This window comes from Stegodyphus dumicola, chromosome 5 (genome assembly GCF_044657685.1).
Source record: "Stegodyphus dumicola isolate Sdum_Otavi_A_Nest chromosome 5, ASM4465768v1".
Lineage (NCBI taxonomy): Eukaryota > Metazoa > Arthropoda > Arachnida > Araneae > Eresidae > Stegodyphus > Stegodyphus dumicola.
The window spans coordinates 211,241,070-211,261,654 of record NC_140772.1 but is presented as its reverse complement, the minus strand read 5'-3'; the positions used below and the strand labels follow the sequence as shown (position 1 = coordinate 211,261,654).

Genomic DNA, 20,585 nt, shown 5'->3' with positions numbered 1-20,585 from the left:
CGCTGAGCGTGCGGACCACTAAACCACGAAGGCTCACTAAGAAGCTGGAAGAAATACCTTATAACTATTACATATTTAGAACCTCATATGCATAAGGTTACAACACAGTACACTTAACTTTTTAAAGACACTGATTTTTCAAAGAAATGTGTCAGATTTTTTTAAATATAAAGAATGAAAAAAATCTTTATATAATTTAGTTGTTCGTATGCTAGTATGCCTATTCTGTATTACATTAAATTTTTATCTTTGAAATGTTGCTTGTAGTGAAGCCTTGAGTATATGGTGTGTTCGGACTGAACACACTGTACTAGTAGCGCCTATCACGTGGGAGTGAGTCACAGAATCTGGTCTCGTGCTTCAAACACGGGGAAGGCTGAGAACACAGATTTATTTATATTTGTTTTTATTTTCTTCTTGTTCTGAAGACCCTGGTGCTTTGTTTTCATTTAGCTATTTGATTTTCAGCGAGAGCAGACCTTTTTTTCTGTTGCTTTCATCGTGCGTAGTTTGCTTAGTTTTGATTTCTGTAGATTTTTATTTGTATACATATTGAATAATAATTTTTCCTAGTCAATAATTAATTGTAAATATTACAGTATTTTAATTATTTTTCTTATACATTTTAAAATTGTGAAAATGGCTTGGAGAGGCTTCAGCATTGCCGAAGCAATGAGTTTCCTTTTTTTTTCCGGTTTTTTTTCGGGGGGTGTAGAGTAGCAGGACTCCCCGTGGTGCATCCTGGGTTATGCTAAATCAGCTACAGAGATCAGATTATACTGTTTTTAAATCATAGACAAAGTATTTTACTGTAATACGTGCTTCACAGCAATGCTCACCTATCGCAGCTCGTGCAGCTCAGTGTGTTCACTTCGGACACACCCACAAAATGGAAACAGTTTGTGCAATCTTTGTAAAATTATACCTGCATACTCTCTTAGGCCTAAATGGACTGCCTACATTTTTTTTTTTGGGGGGGGGAAATTCCAACTTTAAAGAGTAGCGTGCCGGAAAGGGTTAAAACTAGTTTTACACTGAATCCAACTATGTCTAATTACCTACTCCAATATAACTCATTTTATGCTTCACAGTTGTACGAGATCAAAATATTGTATTGAAAAACAAAATTCTATTACAGATGTGTGGACTTTCTGTGGCTCTGTTTGAAACTTCTACTAACAATTTGATAAAGGCTCCGGTTTATTAAACACCCTGATAAACGCATTACTTCAAGCATCAAACTACTTATAGAATTTTCTTCATCTAAATGTCCATTAAAAGTCAAACTTTTCTTTCTTTAAAGTTGTGTAATTCATTATTGAGTCTCACTCACATGAAACTGACCAGAAATTCATTGGAAGCAATACTGAAAGCCACCACTTTAAATTGAATTCCTCAATTTTCTTCTCTAGAAAACTTTCTTACCTGTTCTTTACTTCCCAAATAGTAATCGACAGCATGCCCTCTTTTTCTCTTGTCAATCCAGGCAACAATGGCATCGGCTTTAATCATGTCCGACTTTGTGTCATTTTTACTTAAACCGAATGACATGTATTCGCCAGGTTCTGAAAGAATGAAAAGAGCAATTTTATCACAAGCATGTAGTTGACATTTTATCTACGTTAATCTTAAATTCTTTACAAAGCATTTTTATTAACTTACTCTGCGTCATAGGAAGAAAGAAAAAACTTTATACGAGTTTCTTCGATATGCATATTCTATAAAAATCTCCTAAATATTTTAAACTTCAGGTCTAGAATTAGAGAAGATCAATTAAATTTCTTAAAATTTCAATGCAAATTTTTGGTCGTTTGCAACAAAATAGCTAATTATTAACTGGCTTGTAATTTGTTGGCTATCGTCGAGTTGATGTAAGTTACACAACATTTTTTAAACACATAAATGAGATCTTTATAGTTCCATTAGCTTCCATTAGCTTTCAACATAATGTAAAACATTCTTTTCCCGTCCGAGTATTAATGTTTTTAATCCTGTTTGATTTTATTCAAAATAGAATTTAAGTTATATTCGAAACCCTTTTTTTTCTAATAAAGAATAGGTGTATAATAAGAATGGGATTTTTTGAAGCAGGAGATGTAAAAAATATGCCATGACCTCGCCGGGACTCGAACCTGGACCTCTCGAATATACGCCTAGTGTGCTACCATTATACCACGAAGGCATGTAGACAGGAGGGAGAAATTACCTTATATAATTTAATCGCATATGAAATTGCTTATGAGAGAGAAACTTTAAGACAACGTTCAGTTGCAGAGTAAAATTGTTCGTGTTTCATGTCTCAGGTAAACGAAAATTCAATCCAAATTATACGTTTCTTACAGAAAACGAAAAAGAGGTAGTATACATCAATTTTATTAAATTTATTTTCATCTTTTATCTGAAGTTCGGAATAAAGAACCCATAGATATCCCAATATAGAGTTTAGAATTTAAATTATAGTAACTCCTATATATCCTATGTATTGCATTTTTAACTCCTATAAAATCAGGCTACGCTGCTTAGGAGTTCAACAACAGCAACTGGAACCATGTACTATTGATGAACAGAAATTCAATGGAAAATAATCAAATTATAATCAATCTGAAAAGGATTAATGATAATTAAAAACTCATTATCAAAATTAGGCAAAATTCAGCTTTGTTATTATGTTTAAGCTACAGAAAATTATACATTTCGGAGAATATAGACATGGGATTCCCTTTCTTCAAACAGAACTACTATGTGTAGTATTTTTTCGAATACTTAATATGTATTTATGTACGTTTCCAAATTCAGGTAGTTATCAAGATTCCTGAGAATATGTCAGTGAGTACAGAAAAACAAGGAACAAAAATCATTCATGCAACATCTGAAGCTTCAGTATATGTGAGGCATGCCATATTCAAATATTTTCCCCTTCTCATGCTATGTAGTTGATGCAACGATGGATTCGAGCTCCAATACATTTGTAATCTGTTAGACCCAAATATTTCCCTGAGGTTGTTGGTACAAGGCCCTTGAATTAAGGAAAATGGGATACAAGGACCTTGGTTTTTCTCTCTGCAAGATGTCTTATTTAAAAATGAAATTGATTTGTTAATTTCTGAGGATTGATTTATTTGATTAATAGTTAGTCTTTAGTTAAAGTAACTGTCCTGTCGTTCTCCTTTTGACCCCCCGTTTTCATGTCAGAATGTAAATTAGATAGCGCTCGCTTATTGAGATTAAAGGAGAAAGTGCTATATAAGCGAAGGTTTTGAAAGTTCATTTTACAGCGTGTTATGCCTGCTTAAGGCTATGTTGTTACCTTGACATAATAGCGATTTGATTCTATGGCATTGAATGCTTCTAGCCATAAGGCTTGTTCCGCCGTCTTCTACGAGCCAGAGCCTTCATGTACGTTTCTGTGAGCCATTAGGCTAGTTGTATTGCATTTTATGCTAAGTTCGAAATTACGTGTTTAAATTAAACCCAAAGTATTGACCTATGTAAACGCAAGTGAAATCCACTATGAACTCTTTGTGATCGAATAAAATGGTCATTTACACCCTTCTTCTGACTTTGTCTGTCTGCTGTTAAGATTCGAGGATAATTCCTCTACAGTATCTCTGGAGCTTGTTACTTTACGTTACCAAAGAATACGAGGCTGTATAAATTAGTTTATTCGATTATGGCAAAGCACGCGAGGGTTACGTCCTTAAGGAAAATGGATTCTTTCGAAGAGGACGTTTTAAGAAGAACCGGCTCGTTTCCATGTTAACATGCGAGAAACCACGAAACCGTCCATCCAGCCCGCCCGTTCGTAAATCGATCCAGGTCAAACTAACAGTGTTCCTCGACTTGATCCCTTGGTCTCTAGTGGGCAAAACTGAAATCGAAGTCAAGCAAATAACCCTCTTGTTGCGAGGTCATATTGAATATTTAAACCACCCTAATTTGAATATAATGATACAGAAGTATTGGGTTATAGCTATGTGTACCAGTGAGGATATTTTATTATTTTGTAAAGCAGTTTCCCTAGAAATATTTCATGATTAAAGTAAGTTACAGGTATTCATTACGGATACGAACAATAAATGTATCGTGCTTTTACTCATTAATAATTTTATCAATAAAAGAATATACATTGGGGTTGGCCAGTATATCATTGAACATTTTGAGTTCAATAAAAGGTTTATTTTTATTCCCACGCCGTATTTTGATGTAAAAAATTAATCTAGTGTCTACGTGCTATGGAGAAATAGTATTTATCTAAGAAAGTGACACTTTTCATTACACAATTTCTTTTTTTATATTCTTAAATCTATGTCATATAAATCAATAACTAAGTTCATTTTTTGTTTTAAACATCACTTGCTTAACACCGATTCTCTATCTTTCTGCGAAAATCATTGTGCGTGAAATTTAGATTTATATCTCAAGCTGCTTCGGCTGTATTTAGTCCTTTGCTTTACTGAAATAAAAAGGCATTCTAAATCCCTTGCAGAACCCATTCAACAATAGATGAAAAAGGACAGATACAGCACGTTTATCAAAGCACTTCTGTAGTCTTAAACATGCAAATTACTTGTATTCACTCGTATTCTCTAAGAAATATTTTATGTCCCTAAAGAAAAGTACACTTCCATTCTCCAGTGCCATTAGCAAATAACATAGTAAAAGCACAATTCATCCAATTTAGTAGTTGTATTTAAAAGCATAAAACAGAATCAACTAACTATGAATTAAACCGCGTCGATTTTTTAAGCCTTTGATTAGTAATGTACATAAAACGTTTATTTTAATTCAGTGCAGATTGGTTGCTTAATTTTCTCATTCTCTAGACTATTTGGGTTTCTAATATTTACTTCAGTGACTAACAAGCAACAAATTTGCAATTATGAAGCTTAGCACAATTACGCCAGTAAAAGAATAAGCCGGAAATGGGGAAATAATTTCCATAATGCTCAAATCGACAACATAACTTTTATAACTGTTTATGTCCTTTTCCTGACCTGGAATCTTTTCAAAAAATAAAAATTTCCTTCTTTTGCAACGAAACGGATTTAAGAGAAACAAAATAATGATAAAAAAGATCATATATTTTTCCACTTGATCAACAAAAATATTATGCAAATGGATATGGAATGTACACAACTAATTCAACTGCTACACTCCGTACGGTTAATTTTATTTATATGAAATCATACCACTACTACCACACGGTGTCAACAAAAAGCATGCTTTAAATTCTATAAAAAAACGGTTAAGAACACAAAACGACTTGGACAATTTCCCACATATTTGGTGAATTTCTTACAAATAAAATTAATTTTATCCAAAATTTAAAGAAATCTAATGGGTCTTTTACGTTTGATGCTACTTGCAGTTCTGAGGATCTTTCGCTGGATACAAACGGTATTCTTTGCGGTATTTTTTCGTATTCTGTGCACGTTAATCCATTCTGAATCATGGTCGCTTTCACATTCTTATCTATTGTCTTGATTTTACTCCTTCTTACACCTCTTACATGATCGCTATCTTCATCACTACTTTCCTCCTGTCTAGCGTCAAGTAATCTATGCATAGACGTAATTTCTTTCTTCATCAACAAAAAAATCGAACTTTTCTTCACTTGAACTGATTCCTTGATCATATTCCATCGTTACTGGCATCCTTATCTTCAAAATTATATTTCTCTTGTCCCAACTGTCGAGTTCGAACTAACGCACATTGGGTACAGCTGACTAATTTGAATTTAAATTAAGCATGGTAAATTTTATGATGTTTTATCCTTTCATGCTTTACAGCTTTCTGGAGAGTTATGAACACTAGTCACAGAAGTATATAAATTAAATAAATAGAAAAGAAGAGACGCCAGTACCAAACTCTCAGTTAATATCACATTTTATAAAACGTCAACATGATAAAACTGGTAGCAAATTACATTTTAACATTTAAAATGCTTAATATCGATATGTACAGATAAATCCATCATATACACATCCGCTAAAAAAATAAGCAACAAAGGCAAAACACAGAATAAAAAAACTATTTAATGGATGTGCGTGAAATTAATCCAAGAGATTAATGTGGAATTAATAGACCACATAGCAAACAATAAAGCGAAGATATACAAAACCCCATTGTGAAAGATCAAATGTGTCAGAAGAATGTGCTTTGGAAACACCATGGTAATGAAGCGTATAATACCCTCTAGCCGAAACGCATGTTTGACAACGGCAAGGCACGCTTTTAATAGTGTTTTTGATTGCTTGTTGTGGCAGTAGGGCCTATTTCTGTAGTAATGTATACCAGAGCTCGTGGAGGCTTCCTGGTGGCACACTGAGACCTGCTACCCGTCGTCCCAACATGTCCCACCCGTGCGATATGGGACTCAATTCCAGTGATTTAGCAGGCGAGGGCAAATGTAGTTTTCATTGTCCATATAACTCCGCACCACTCGAGCTCTATGCGGGCGGGCGTTATTGTCCATAAATATTGCGTTGGTACCCATTGTAGCGATAAACAAACGCATAACATTTGGTCGCAATAGGGGACGGCTATAACGAAATCACCAGAAATCACGTATAGGTCGATGCGGGCGTTTATTTCTATCCCAGTCCGTTCAAGTAAACCTCCTCTACTGTAACGGTCTCTTTCGAAGATGTCTGGCGTCCGATAGCATATTGCTGGCTCTTGCCATATCATTGCCCTTTGAGAATCATTCTGAATGTTAAATCGCGACTCATCCGTAAAGATTACGTGGCCTCACTGCATTGGTGTCCAACTGCGATGTTCACGGGCTCAATTTAACCATACTCTAACATGCGACGAGAACAAAGGAACATAAAACATAGGTCGTCGGGCATACATTCCCCATTTATGCAATCGACCCGATACACTTTCACAGGATATGGGCCGTTTTACTGCAGCAGAGAGATGCGACGCCAGCTCTCGTGCTGTTAGTGATTTAAGGCGTCTTGCACATAGCAATAGTAAGCGATCGTCTGCAGTTGTTACCATCTTTTACGTCCAGATCTACGTCTTCTAAAGGGATCTTCATCGCTTTGTTAACGACTCCACACTACGGTAGACTTTCAGTTCTCTCGCAACCGCGAATTGTCTTGCACTAGTCTATAACATCTTGACAGCCCTCCAACGCATTTCATCAAGAAAATGGCGTCACCTTTCCGATGCATATGTCCAACATGTCCCTGTATAAGACGTTGTGGTGTGACTGCGGGATTTCATATTATGCTAATTTGGTTGCTTATTAGTATTCGTCGATGCAACCTCTACCTCCCATGTAAATGGTACGTTTTAATTCCCCTTTTTGCATTCGCATCTTTTCCTTTACCTCTTTTTTTTTTTTTTTTTTTTTTTTTTTTTTTTTTTTATTATTATTATTATTACAAGTGTATTATAGCATTTTTTGACATGAGCCATTAGTAAGCTTACCAGTGTTGTTTAAAGAAGAATAAAAATTACCTAGCCTAGCAACGAGTTGCATGACTATATCTTCTCCATCCATGATCCATCTGACTTCAAAACCTAAGTCATCACGCAAAACTTCACAGTTTAGCTTGTACTGAAAAAAAAAGGTACATAATTAAAATAAGAAAGATAGAAGTAACAGAATATAATAAACTTAAATGTAGAAACAACTGATCTGCACTTTATAAAAGAATATACAAAATAAATGTAATATATTTAATTTGTAAAAAAAATAATAAGTCATTTGTTGTGTGCTGATTTATTAGGCGAAATATGCAGGAATATATGAATTTATTCATAAGAAATTTCTTTAATTTTATATTTTGCCTGATAGACATATAGCAAGAAAAGAATATATAGATATACTTTGTTTTGCTGCTGAAGAAAACATCAACATCCAATAGTTTTTCATAAATAATTAAATTTTGCTTCCAAGCGAATATAAATTCATCACTAGAGTAATAACGATTAGAGTAATAATAGTTTATAACGATTAGTACATTTTGCGTCGAATACCTTCTTGAAATAACAAAATGTTAAAACTAAATTTAGAATTCGAAAGTAGATTACATCACCGTGTAATTTAAGTGTACCAATAAGCTGACTCATTATCATATTAATTTAGAATCTTTGATTCATTATCATATTCATTTAGGATCTTCATAATTTTGAAGCTGAAATGTTAATAATCTGAATATAATTTGACCGTTGAAGCACATTTTGCCTTCAATTATAAAATGGTAATTTATATTAAGCATTAGGTATTAAATTCCTTGACGCTGAATATTACTATTGTATACGTTTCAAAAACTGGGACATCTTCATACATTTTTACATAAGAAATATTCCAGTAGTAATATGAAAGTTATTATGTAATTATCTGATGTTGCTTGAGGACAAGTAGACAAAAATATATCTATACAATCTCCATATGTACAAAAAAGCATTATTAAGGAAAAGAGCGTAAAACAAAATTACGGGAAATAAAGTTATTATAATTTTCTAAAATTAAAAAAATAGCAAAAACTTTGCTCCTTCTTTTTCCTCCTCTTATGAGAGGAGAGTATCTAGCATTTCTATGTAATGAATTAAAATTTGATAAATATCTTAAAGTTCAAAACCTTATTAAGCACTGACGATGATTACATAAATAAAAAATCTGATGAGACACATGACTTCCTTGTATAACCTATCAGATTATACACACGTTTTCCTGTATTTCATTAAAATTCATTTCCTCGACTTTCATTAGAGACATATTTCCCGTTTAATTAATTCAATTCTTACTTCGCAGGAAGGTAAAACTACATAAAAAAATATCACCTTCATTAAAAATTGTAAAATACAAAAAAGCATAAAACACCAAATACAACTAAACACATTTTTAAAACCGAATTTTACATTAAAATTAGAGTTTTTGAGAAAAAACAAGCAATTCTGCCAGCGGATAGGAAGAGAGATTTTTCGGTGCACGAAATTAAAAGTTTACTTTGGGTCCCATTTGGAAAAAAGACACCGAAGTTTGTGTCCAAAGTGATTGAATTCACTGTCCTTCTAAAGGTTTCGAATGTAAACAAATGGCGCCTTCTTTAGGCTTAGTACCACTCAAATGATCTTAAATTGTTGATAGTTCTACAACTATTGCATACAAATTACATAAAGGCATAAAACCCTTGACCGGAACATAAAGGAGGTGCACAACTGCATGTTATAGCAGCACCACATACAACGTTCTAAGACTTTTCGTTCATGAGTTTTGCAAAATATATATAAAACATATACATGTACGCAGAGACGTTACGAAAAAAATCTCTTCTGGATTCATTTTTAAATCCATTTTACAATTCGTTTAGGAAAAAAAGAGTCCTTTATTCTGTCCGTACGTACATATGTCACACACAAAAAAAATCATTCAAATGGATTCGAGAGCGGTCAGAATGGATATTTTCGTTGAATTATGATACGCGAAATTTTTCTCGATTACAATACTTCCTTTACTTTACAAAGAAGTAAAAACAGTAATGTCGTTTCACCAGTTATAAAAAATAGCTAAAATCTCTCACAAATACTTCTTATAATTATATAAAGCTATGTATTTTGCAATTATTTTTGTTTTTTGTCATTACGCACTGCCGTTGCTTTCGAAAAAGTAGCATACGTAGGAATTAATCTACAAAAATAGGGGGAAAAAAGGGGCTGTGAAATCAAAACAAATTCAAGTATAATATTAGTTTTAAATTAACAGGAACAGTTTACCGAAACGTTATTATCACTTTTTGTGTGATAACTTTTTCATGTCAATAACTATTTGGCAACATTTTTTTTCCTTATAACCTATTAGTTAAATTAACTGTTACTATTAACTTAACAGTTACATTTAGTCCCACTTGATATTTCATTAGATTCTGTGTAATTTAAAATCAACAACAGGTACGAAATATGAGAAATGGCAAAAGCATTTATATCGTATGGAACGGTTAATGGATAGAAAACACAGTACAGGTAAAAAATAGAAGCAGAAAAGTATTTAATTTTTAACTCGACTGTAAGTAGTTTTCTTCGACTTGTTCAATCGATGCACTAAAGTGCTATAACTGTCGATTTGGAAGACTAATGGTAACTATAATCTTCTTTTCCTTCTTTAGGAAAGTTTTAATACATAAGCACACACGTCTCCAGGAGGCATGAAATATGATGGTCTTGAACCACTCTTGCAACTGTTGGCTCAGACAAGAAATAGCTTAGGCAAGCAACAAAATAGGAAAGTGTCACGCAATCCACGTTCAAAGGATGTTACATAAGGCACTCGATATTAATAAATGATAAAGGGAAGCTTTTATGTATCCTCTGTGTATCAAATGTTACTATTTATTATTAAATTAGGATGGCAAAGTTTGCAGAGAGAAATTAAAAGAAATTTATCGTCTTTTGTAAATTGTAGCTTATAAATAAGCATGGCTTGAAAGATCACCACTTTTTAATTTAGCCCCCAAGTATGATTAATTTATTCTTGAATATTCTGTGTTTTAACTATGCTTCTGGGCTTAAATGGAGCTATAAAAATGTAGAAAACGCTTGTAACGATTTGTAAAATTCACAAAAATCCGAAAATAATCAAAAATACTGAGAAAAGGTTGGATAGTCCATGAATGAATTAAACATAAGTTAACAGTTAATACCTTCATCCTTTGCTAATTATTAAAATATCAACCAACATTTTTCCTTTTTTGATTTCTGGTAAACACATGTTATATCTAATTATTTTATACTATATAAGAAATTGCTGATTTAGATGCAAACAGATGGGAAATTTAACTTTCTTACCAGTTCTTTCCCTCTTGCTTCCATCTGTAATAATAAAAGCAAGTGTAAGTCTGTCTGTCTGTCTGTCTGTCTGTCTGACCGAGCTCTCCAGCCAAATCTATCGCACGCAGGGACCTGGAATTTTTTATACGGAAGCACAAAGGGGCTGGCCACCAGACCTCGAAGCCCGATTTTCGATTTTTGAATTAGAAAAATTTTAAAAAAATTATTTATAATTAATTAATCACGGTTTTTTTGACTCACTGATATTATTATTTGTTTTCAAATAACGTTCGATTGTAACAATTGATTTCTTTATTCTAGCGTTAGTTTGCTGTTTTGACGATACATTAAATCGATTAATTACAATTCATTTCTTTTTTGTAGCTTGTGGGGGGGGGAAGAGAGAGAGACAGTCTACATGTCCTACACTACTATTCCTGCATTTTCACACTTATCTGCATTTTCTAAATGCACGGGCAACGCCGGGCGGGTACAGCTAGTTTTATATAAAGCTGCAATATCTGATATAGAACCTAACGCAGAAATGTGAGTTTTTGAACGGTTACGCTATCATAACGCTAACATGAATAATAGACTCTTAATAGTTACAGTTCTGCATAAAGTCTGAGTAACATAAAGTCTGAATTTTCAACAAAGCATGGAGTCGGCCTGTGTCATCCTACTTTTTCAAAAGTCTACCTTACAATGAGAATGACAATATATCGTTAAGAAAGCCAAGCTGCGGTAAGATAGCTTCCTCTTAAAGTGAGTTTAGGGTTGCCAGAAAGCAGCACGGAAAACCAGGGTTCCCAGATTTGGCACTAAGTCTCCCATTTCGAGAAAAATGGCGATATGTTATACACAGAGCGAGAACATTCAGAAGTAAATTCTTACCGGTTTTCCCGAGAATGTTCTCGAAGGCAGGTCGAAAACTATATATACTATGCCTGTATACGGAGTAGAGAGTATCTTGAGAGTATGCTGAGTTCATTAATAGTGTTTTGAGTTCAGAGAACAGCTTGAGAGCGATTGAGCCGAGTCGGGAGTAATTTAGTGCTTTGTTGTTAAGCTGTCTTCACCGTTGCAGCACTTTGTTGCAGATTGATTGTTTCAGTGTGTTTCTCGTAGCTTATTGACGACTATAAAAGTGTCTTTGGAACTCTTTTTTCTGTGTAATACTGGCGAATGAATTGTGTTTTGATCCTTCATCAAGTGTTGTCTACAATCACTCCAAATACATGAACTTGTAGAACGCAACAATATTTTTGAGTCCCATGTCACATTTTCTGGTTAAGAGTCTGAAACATTAATTTGAATGCATGTTTTAGTCATGGGTGAGTAATTGAGGATAATTTTAAGATCAAGTTTAATTTTCTGCGCAGTTTTATTAGTCCTATTAGTATGTAAATATTTTAACTTTGATTTATTGGTAACATTAATTTGTCTCATTGTTTCATATACATCTATCCGTATTTTCTTCAAAATATGAAAATTACGTGTAGAAGAAGAAGGAAATAATGCATGATTGATTGTTACTGTTGTGCTATTTTACTGTTCAGAGCTCTGATGCCTTCCTTTTAAGATTAGAATCTAATGTCTGTTCCGATGAGAGTGTGCTACCGTTACACCACGAAGGCATCCTGGAAGTAGAGCGAAAATACCTTATATACTACTTGCATATGGAGAAAGCGAAGAAAAAATAATCTTATATACTCCCCCATTTAAAGGGCAAATGAAGATTAAGGGCCCCATTCGCCAAATTCTGGTGGTAAGGAATTATTTTCCACCATCTTTTAGTTCGGGCGCCACTATTGAGTTATTAGGCTCTTTTGAAGCAGCAGATGTGAAAAACGAGCAGTGTCCTCTCTGAGACTCCAACCAGGACCTCTCCAATACGCTCCGAGTGTGCTACCATTACACAACGAAATCATACTAAAAGGCGGGAGAAAGTACCTCATAGAATATATCGCTTTTACCCGAAGAAATGAAAAGGTATTAAGACTGCATACAGAACTATATTTAACTAAATTGTCTTCAAACCTCGCCATGACGTTTAATTTATTTATTAGACCAAAAGGCTACTGGTCTCGAAACACAATTTTGCGTTGGTTTACTTTTCGCCCGAGTCTGTTGCTATTCGGCAAAATGTAAGCAAGGTATTTATTTTCAAAATTTAACCTGTTTGCTTTTGTGTGTTACTGTTATGTAGAGAAATTATCTGATAGCGTTATAAAAAAATTAGGTGAATGATTTTATGATTTATGGAAATTTAAATTTTATTTTGATTCTGAATTATTTAATTTAAGGCTTTAATTTTTGGGGAAAGACAGATGCTTCTGGGAATATTATTTAGTTTAAAAGAGTATTATTTATTTTCCTCTATTTGTAAATCTTGTACAAACTTTTATTCATTGTGAAAGAAGCAGGGAAAGGGAGGCAATTTTCGCCAAGTCATGATTTCGCGCGCTTTAGAATGTTCGAGAAAGAATTTTCATTGTTAGTTGACCTTAAGAGAGGAAAGTACGTGACGGAAAGGTCAAAGGTTGCTACTTGTCTTTCAATGTAAGTCATTCAGGTTTTGGCGATTGAGGGTCCGGTTGTTGGCTAAGTGAAGAAGGGCGCGCATGCGCGATCACCCTTATTTCCGCATTCTGGAGTTGAAAACGAAGATTTTGCCATAATTAAGGGGGCGATAAGTGAAACCATAGTGGGAGCCCGTTTGGTGAAGGACAAGAAGAAAATTTGAGTTGGACACACTTACTTTTGGCTGACTCTCGGACTGACTCGCTGATTTTTGGGCTTGCTGGACAAAATGTGACTCCGAGAGGTGTTTTCCGGCGGGGATCGGCAAATATGCTCCCCGGCCGCGTTTTGGTTAAGAGGCGAGACTCTCTTACACACTTACTCTGGACTTACTTACTCTTGGACTTGCTGACTTTCGGGTTTGCTGGACTTGTGGACGTTGCTCTTGAAAACTGGCTTGAAGAAAATTGGAGTTGGATTCTCTCCCTTACTGACTGGTGGGTGGAACTTACTTGGGACGTTACCCGTGAAGCTTGCTCTTGGGATGAGTAAGAACAGGCGAGCAGTAATTTCCTAGCAACAACGTTTCTGACCGGCGAAATTTGAACGAGTTACCTGCGTGTTGACATAGGACTTTCAGGACCAAGCGGTTAGCCGTCCTGGGCAGCAGTGCTCCTGTTTCTGTTCTACAGTAGTGAAGTGGAGTCTACATTTTTAGAACCAGTGTCAAGATGAGCCCGGCCGACATCAACGCGGGATAAGATAAGAGTCCTCCGCTTCAAGATGTCCCTTCACGATAAGTTTTATTTTTTTTGGTGTGTTTGAACTTTAGGCAAGCTTTTCAAAAACGTTCTTAGCAGTAAAAAAAACAACGTCAAATCTAAAATTTAACTCTCAGGCCTTAAATTGTTTCCCTTTCCTTTCTTTTAAATCACCAGACCAACCTTAAGTTTTTTATGAATTTAAATGAACAGACTCTCAGATGAGGTTAAGATTTTTCTTATTGTGTTGTAATTGAATAAACTGATATTTAATCTGGAACCTCTTACAGTATGTTTTCTTTATATATTTAATATGAACTTTTCCTTTATATCTTGTATATGTTTTATGTTTTCGATCCTCTCACGGCGCGGTCCCGGAATGCATTTTTTTCACAACGCAAAAATGCTGTACACGTTTCACTATACGATTACTACCTTTAACGGCAAGTAGTTTCATATTTAACATTTAACAATATAGGAATCTCAGATATAACATGGTACCTAGAAGTAAAACTATTTAACCTTGGTGTCGAAACATTCTTCATAACAGTTGTCACTGCGTGTAAGAAGCTACAAAATGTACAGAAAATGCATTTGTGGTGGTTACATGTAAAATCAAGGGCCATAAAAAATTTAAGGAATACATATAGTGAGAAACCTACTGCGATACTTCAAACAGTTTTTGTTCAAAAGAGCGATTCACGATAAATACCTCTTTTTTCTAGACAGGATTTACAAATTATAAATTTTCTAGCACTCGCAAAGAATTTTTTACCACTTACACTAAATAATTAAAGAAAAAAGAAAATATTTCGAAGATTAAAAAATAAATTCTATTCAACTGATTGATATCAGTACCACAAGAAACAATTACGGCTACGAAACCAGTCAACGAAACCTTTATCATAAAATGCAAAGGCTGCGAAATATAAAAAATTTAGACTCATCAAATTATTTTAAACTGAATTATCAGAGAATATACACGTACACTTAAAATTAGTAACTTAACAACCTTGAGTTTGGTGTAGATTTAACTCAGTTGATTTCGAGAGCAAATACGTGCAGGTTCCTCTTCCTCAGGAGCAAAGAAATCTGCAAGAATGGCGTAGATTTAAGTCAAGATCTCAGTCGATTTCAAGGGCAAACAGGTACAGGTCCCTCTTCATTGGGAGATTTCTTTGCTCCTGGTGAATTCTTCGCTCCTGATGAAGAGGGACCTGTAACCTTTTGCCCTCGAACTCGATTGACATCTTGACTTGAATCTACGCCAACTCAAGGTTGTTGTGTTACAAATTGTATGCTTCAGTTGGCGTATTTCTCTTCTGCTTTTAAACATACACTTATTTGTTGCATTCTTAAAAATTATCTGTCTGCTTTAAATGACTTGAGTAATAGCTGCGATATTTAATCGATAATGAATACAAAAGTTTTATTAAATTAGCTTGTGTTTATTATAATTATCTTTGATTGCGATTAAATAAAGTATTTAATGATCAAGAAAATTTAATGGGGAATCATAATACAACCTTCAAAACTACAAGAAAAGCTATAAATTTTTCGAGGCTAGATAACGTATCTTAGCATTATGAAGTAAAACTAGAATAAAAATGTATTCATCATTAGAAAGGAAGAAAAATCTCATTAATCAGATATGTTTGTCTTGGTTGAAAAACAGGATTAAATGCTCAAAGCAAACACTACGTAATTACTACTTATTTTCAAGAGAAATTCATAAAACCATAAATATTTCTTGTATTGAAATGGACTCAGAATCTGTTGACGATTAATATAAAAAACCGCAGCATCTTGCTTGCATTCTTTAGTTATTTTTTTTCTCAGAATCAATTTAAATGTAGTAAAAGTGCTATTACTGTTTAGCGCTTCAGAGGTTTACGTGTTATTTTAAAACCAAAAATAAATATTAAAATAAAATAATTAGATTACCTTAAAGACGAAGATGAGTTTTTAAGGTTTAAATAATTTTTTCGCTCTTTTTCATTCGTTCTGTGATGTCATTAATCAATCCAAGAAAATAATTTTAAATTATATTCTGAAAATTTGCATTTATTTATATTTTTATACTTAAATGATAATTTTTTATGAATTATATCTGTATGACTAAATTTCTTTTTAGTGATGTTTATTGTTAATTGCTACAATTTATCATGGCCTTTTTTAATTAATATACTATTTACTATCTGTTATCATTATCTGCACACATAGGAAAAGAATATGAGCATCAAATATTTATCTATGATCATTAAATATTTGTTCACTAACTTTCTCTTTTATATATTACATTTAAATTACACAGTGTGTCAATTAAAGAGGTAATATGCGCTGAAAGACAAAAACACTACAAAATTTCCTTATGAGAATTCTACACTAACAACCCACAACAATGTTCTATTCTTCCCCAAAGCAGAACGAAACAAATGCAACTTATAAATACACGAGCATATGAACTTTCCGAAAATGTATCCATAAAAGCTAATGGTTTTGCCAAAACCTCCGCGGGCGAAAATGTCACAGAGAGAACAACGCAAGGCGAAAACGTCGTGGTACAAAACATCGTGGTCGAAAATAGAGCGGTTCAAAAACTTCGTAGTTTAAAAACATCGTCGTCGAAAACATGGTCGTAAAAAATAAAGTATCGCAAAATCATCGCATAACGATAACATCGCAAACATGCATTTTCAGGTTTTAAAAGTTGTAAATGCATGTTCGTATAATGATTTAAGAGCCCAAGAAGACTAGAGGAGTTCTTTTACTTCTATATTTCAGATTTTTGAATGAACTAATAAATTTTTGCTGAAAAAATAAGAAGGAAACTTAAGCATTCAAAAATTGAAAATGAGTAGAAAATGAATGAATTTATAGAACTTAATTTTAAATTTACATATTTAATTAAAAAAGGTCATTAATAGAATAAACATTTTATAAAGTTTTACTGATAATGTTTTGTAAAAAATAGTCTAAGATGCTTAGAGAAAGGAAGATAAATATCTGCATGAGGTTACCTCTATAAAAATTGCTTATTGAATTATCATAGTATTTTCTTTCACATTTGTTAATCTCATATTTTTTAATGAAAATTATATTTTGTTTTGTTTCCATTTATTCTTAAAGCGTCGTCAACATTTTCATGTATAGCGTGCATAGCGAAAATTTTGGTTGCCGATTTGTTAGTTATTACGAAAATCAGTTACATAATATGTCAGCGTGGGATTTGAAAGACGCATGTATGCGATGTTATCGTCATGCCATGATTTGTAGGTACTTTATTTTTTACAACGATATTTTCGGCGACGATGTTTTTAAACTGCGAAGCTTATCAACCACTTTATTTTCGACCAGGATATTTTGATCAACCATCATTTAGAACTGCTATGTTTTCTCTTTGTTTTCTTTTCTCCCATGATGTTTTGTACCAAGAAGTTTATGCCTTGCGTTGTTTTCTCCGCGATGTTTTTGCCACAATGCTTTCGGCTGTAACCAAAGCTAATACATGTGAAGCCCTAATCAACGTTAAATCGAGAGTTTAATTCGTAAGTTCTTCACTCTTTAAAATGGTAATCTTTTGAACTTTTCCAAATAGCCGTAACAAAAGTGCAAGCATGTGCATTAGTCTTACCCTTGCTACCATGAATCGCATATTACCAGTTTAGACACTAATGTTGCCTGATGTCAAAGGTGGAAAAAATTGACTTCTTCAAACGGCAAGTTAGATGGTCAGACGAATCCTGTTTTTTGCGACGCCTAATAATGATAAGATACGAGTGTGACTTTGGCAGTAGGAAATAAGGAGCGATCGTCATTGTTTGACTCAATTCAAGATGATGATACATCTGAGTTAACTAGAATTTCGAAGGTTTGAACGCCTTCTTTAATATTGCGTGCACCAGCATGTTCTAATTAATCACCAATATGATTTTCATGGCTAACTCATGTTCTTAAGTTTGTTTATTTCAATGAAAGAAAACGGAATTATGCTAAATTTTGTCACTCCGACTTGGCTCAAAGTACACTTAATTAATTTCTAGTTGATCATCCAATGATCATCAGTACCCCCGAATGTATGCTCTCGGAAATGAATGCATTTTATCCGTAATACTGTTGGAGGAAAGTATAAGTAGCGCATGGACATCTAGGATACATTTATTGACAATGATTTAACAAATATATAAACAGCATATCAAAGAGTGTTTACCAAATCGGGTGCAGGCCATTATTCGAGTTAGAGAAATATCTATATATTTTTAGGAAGTATATGTCGTTGCTGTTGTTGTTGTGATTTATCTGGCAGTAACATCAGAACAAGTAATTTGTCCTGGCAAGGAGTGCAACACTGCGCATGTCGTTGGTAAGAGCCTTGAACACCATACAGGTGACATTACCACTTTGTTTAATTTCACCCCCAATTTTGATGAAGAGAACTCCGGAGAAGGACGAGTCCAAGGGTATCCCACCCTCTTCTCCTACCATCAACCTCTTGAGAAAACTTTTTTCTCGCCACATACTTAGAGTACAGCGCAGATATTATACGTTTACAAGCATCCATGTCTAATCCAGGATTCAAACCCGGGTCCTTTAGTACGGCAGTCGGCATCGCTAACCACTATCTCGGTTGGGCGGCAGGGAAGATTTCTATTTGGAAATGATACTAGGTTTGCATATGATTTCAGATTTGAAGTGGTATGAAACGATTTCGATCTACATTTGAAAATTTTCCAAGTAGACTAGCTGAATGCTGGTAATTTGACCTAGGCTAGTTTCAAACCCAAGCAAACGGGCTGGCTCCATGGTTGGTTTTTCTGTTTTATTCATGTGTAACGTGATTACGAGCCAGATTTCCTCAGAATGATCTCTACGAAGGCATCCGTTCTCTTAGGCAGATACCGTACGTGGCTTTGCCATACTTAACTAACCCAATCCAACCCGTGTAAAATAAAGTTTGCTGTATTTGTGTCCTCATATATAGAATACTTTGTTCATTGTTTTCTCTCGCTAAGCAGTAATTTTTTCTTTACTCAGAACATTTTTTATTTTGGGATTGTTTGGATCAATATTAATTAAAAATCTTTCTGAAACTAATGTTCCCAGCTAAAATTTCTGAAAATCTCTTTCAAATTCTTTCTTCTGTCCTTCTTTATATTCTGTTTTTTTTCCGCAGAACTCGGGTATTAATTAAAGACAAAAACCTACTAATGAAGAGCCAAAATCGTGTTAACATAATTAAAACGAGTTTCGTAAAAGGTTTACCGCGAAATACTCAGAACATTCCTCCAAAGCACACACGGGGAAAAAAATTTCCTTAGAATTTTCCATAGGTTATTAATTAAAGGTAATGTTGCAACATGGTAAATGCTTTAAATGTTAATTGATTTTTATTTGCAAATTTTGCGCCATTTATAATAAATACATTCTGGGAAGAAAAAGCACTAAATTGATTATTTTATTTTAAATGTTCTTGAAGTAATTTACTGAATGTTTGTTTTCTCGTGAGTATTAAAATAATTTATAAAATTATTAAAGTTAAATGATGCGTAACTAAATGTCTTTCAAACTCTAATTATTCCTGTTCTATTTTAACCCTCTAACTATTAACGAAACATATATTCTTAAAAATTACAGCTGCGTTTAAAAGTATTTAGAATCTCCTGTATGTTTGAGATCATCTTTCAATAGTTGGAGAATCATCTTTTTGCCATAATTAAACATCCGAATCCAAATTCTTATTTTAATATTGCATCAATTTAAAAAGAAACAGAACTTCAACAACATTTTTCTTGGAATAAGAAAATTAAACCAGATTTTCACCCCATAAATAAAATAATGGGATATGGGAAAGGATAAAAGTTTATTTCGTTCTAAAAACTCACAATTCCTGTAAGTATTTCAAATGCAATTTTCAGTGCTTAAAATTCTATTGCACGTAACAGAAACACCAAAACTAATGGTTATATATTAAAAGCAATTTATTTTCTTCTAAAAATACAAGCCTTGCGTTTTAGTAGAGAGTATAGACAAGCTCACATAATTCCAAGAACACATGACAATGACTAGTTCTGCAGTTAATGTCAGTGCAAGTGAGAGGGAATCTGGAAAGTATAGAATAATTATCAAAGAAGGTTAAATCCAAGCCAATAGAATCTGATTTACATATATATTATAGTCCTCATTTTAAAAGGAAAGTATAAAGAAATAAGTGAGAGAATATATTAGGAAATTTTTTCAAGTAATTATTCAGATTTCAAAATAAAGGTGGAATTGAGGCATTCTATAACTCAAGAAAAGTCTGATAGTTAAATAATAGCAAAGGCATCGTTTTTACATACAAATTTTTGCATATACGTTTATTGTTTTATTTCAAAGAGTTTTGATCAATTCATGATGTGATAAGCTAGAAAATTTGCAAGGATTTGCCATCTGCAAAGCAGAAATTCAAAGTAGAATTTATTATTTTAAAAAAATGAAAATCTGAAAGGTTTCAGATTTCAAATTACGTCCAAAGGGGCG

The 20,585-nt window shown here is 33.6% G+C and overlaps 1 protein-coding gene across 1 annotated transcript in view; it reads right to left on the bottom strand.

Moving 5' to 3' along the window:
- Window positions 1-20,585, bottom strand: part of LOC118197676 (protein Skeletor, isoforms B/C-like) — a 138,490-nt gene that overhangs the window by 49,116 nt on the left and 68,789 nt on the right. Inside the window, exons 8-9 of the mRNA XM_035369209.2 lie at window positions 7,471-7,570; window positions 1,426-1,565 (exon numbers count right to left, since the gene is read on the bottom strand). Coding sequence (XP_035225100.1) covers window positions 1,426-1,565; window positions 7,471-7,570 — 240 coding nt within the window. The remainder of the gene's footprint in view (window positions 1-1,425; window positions 1,566-7,470; window positions 7,571-20,585) is intronic.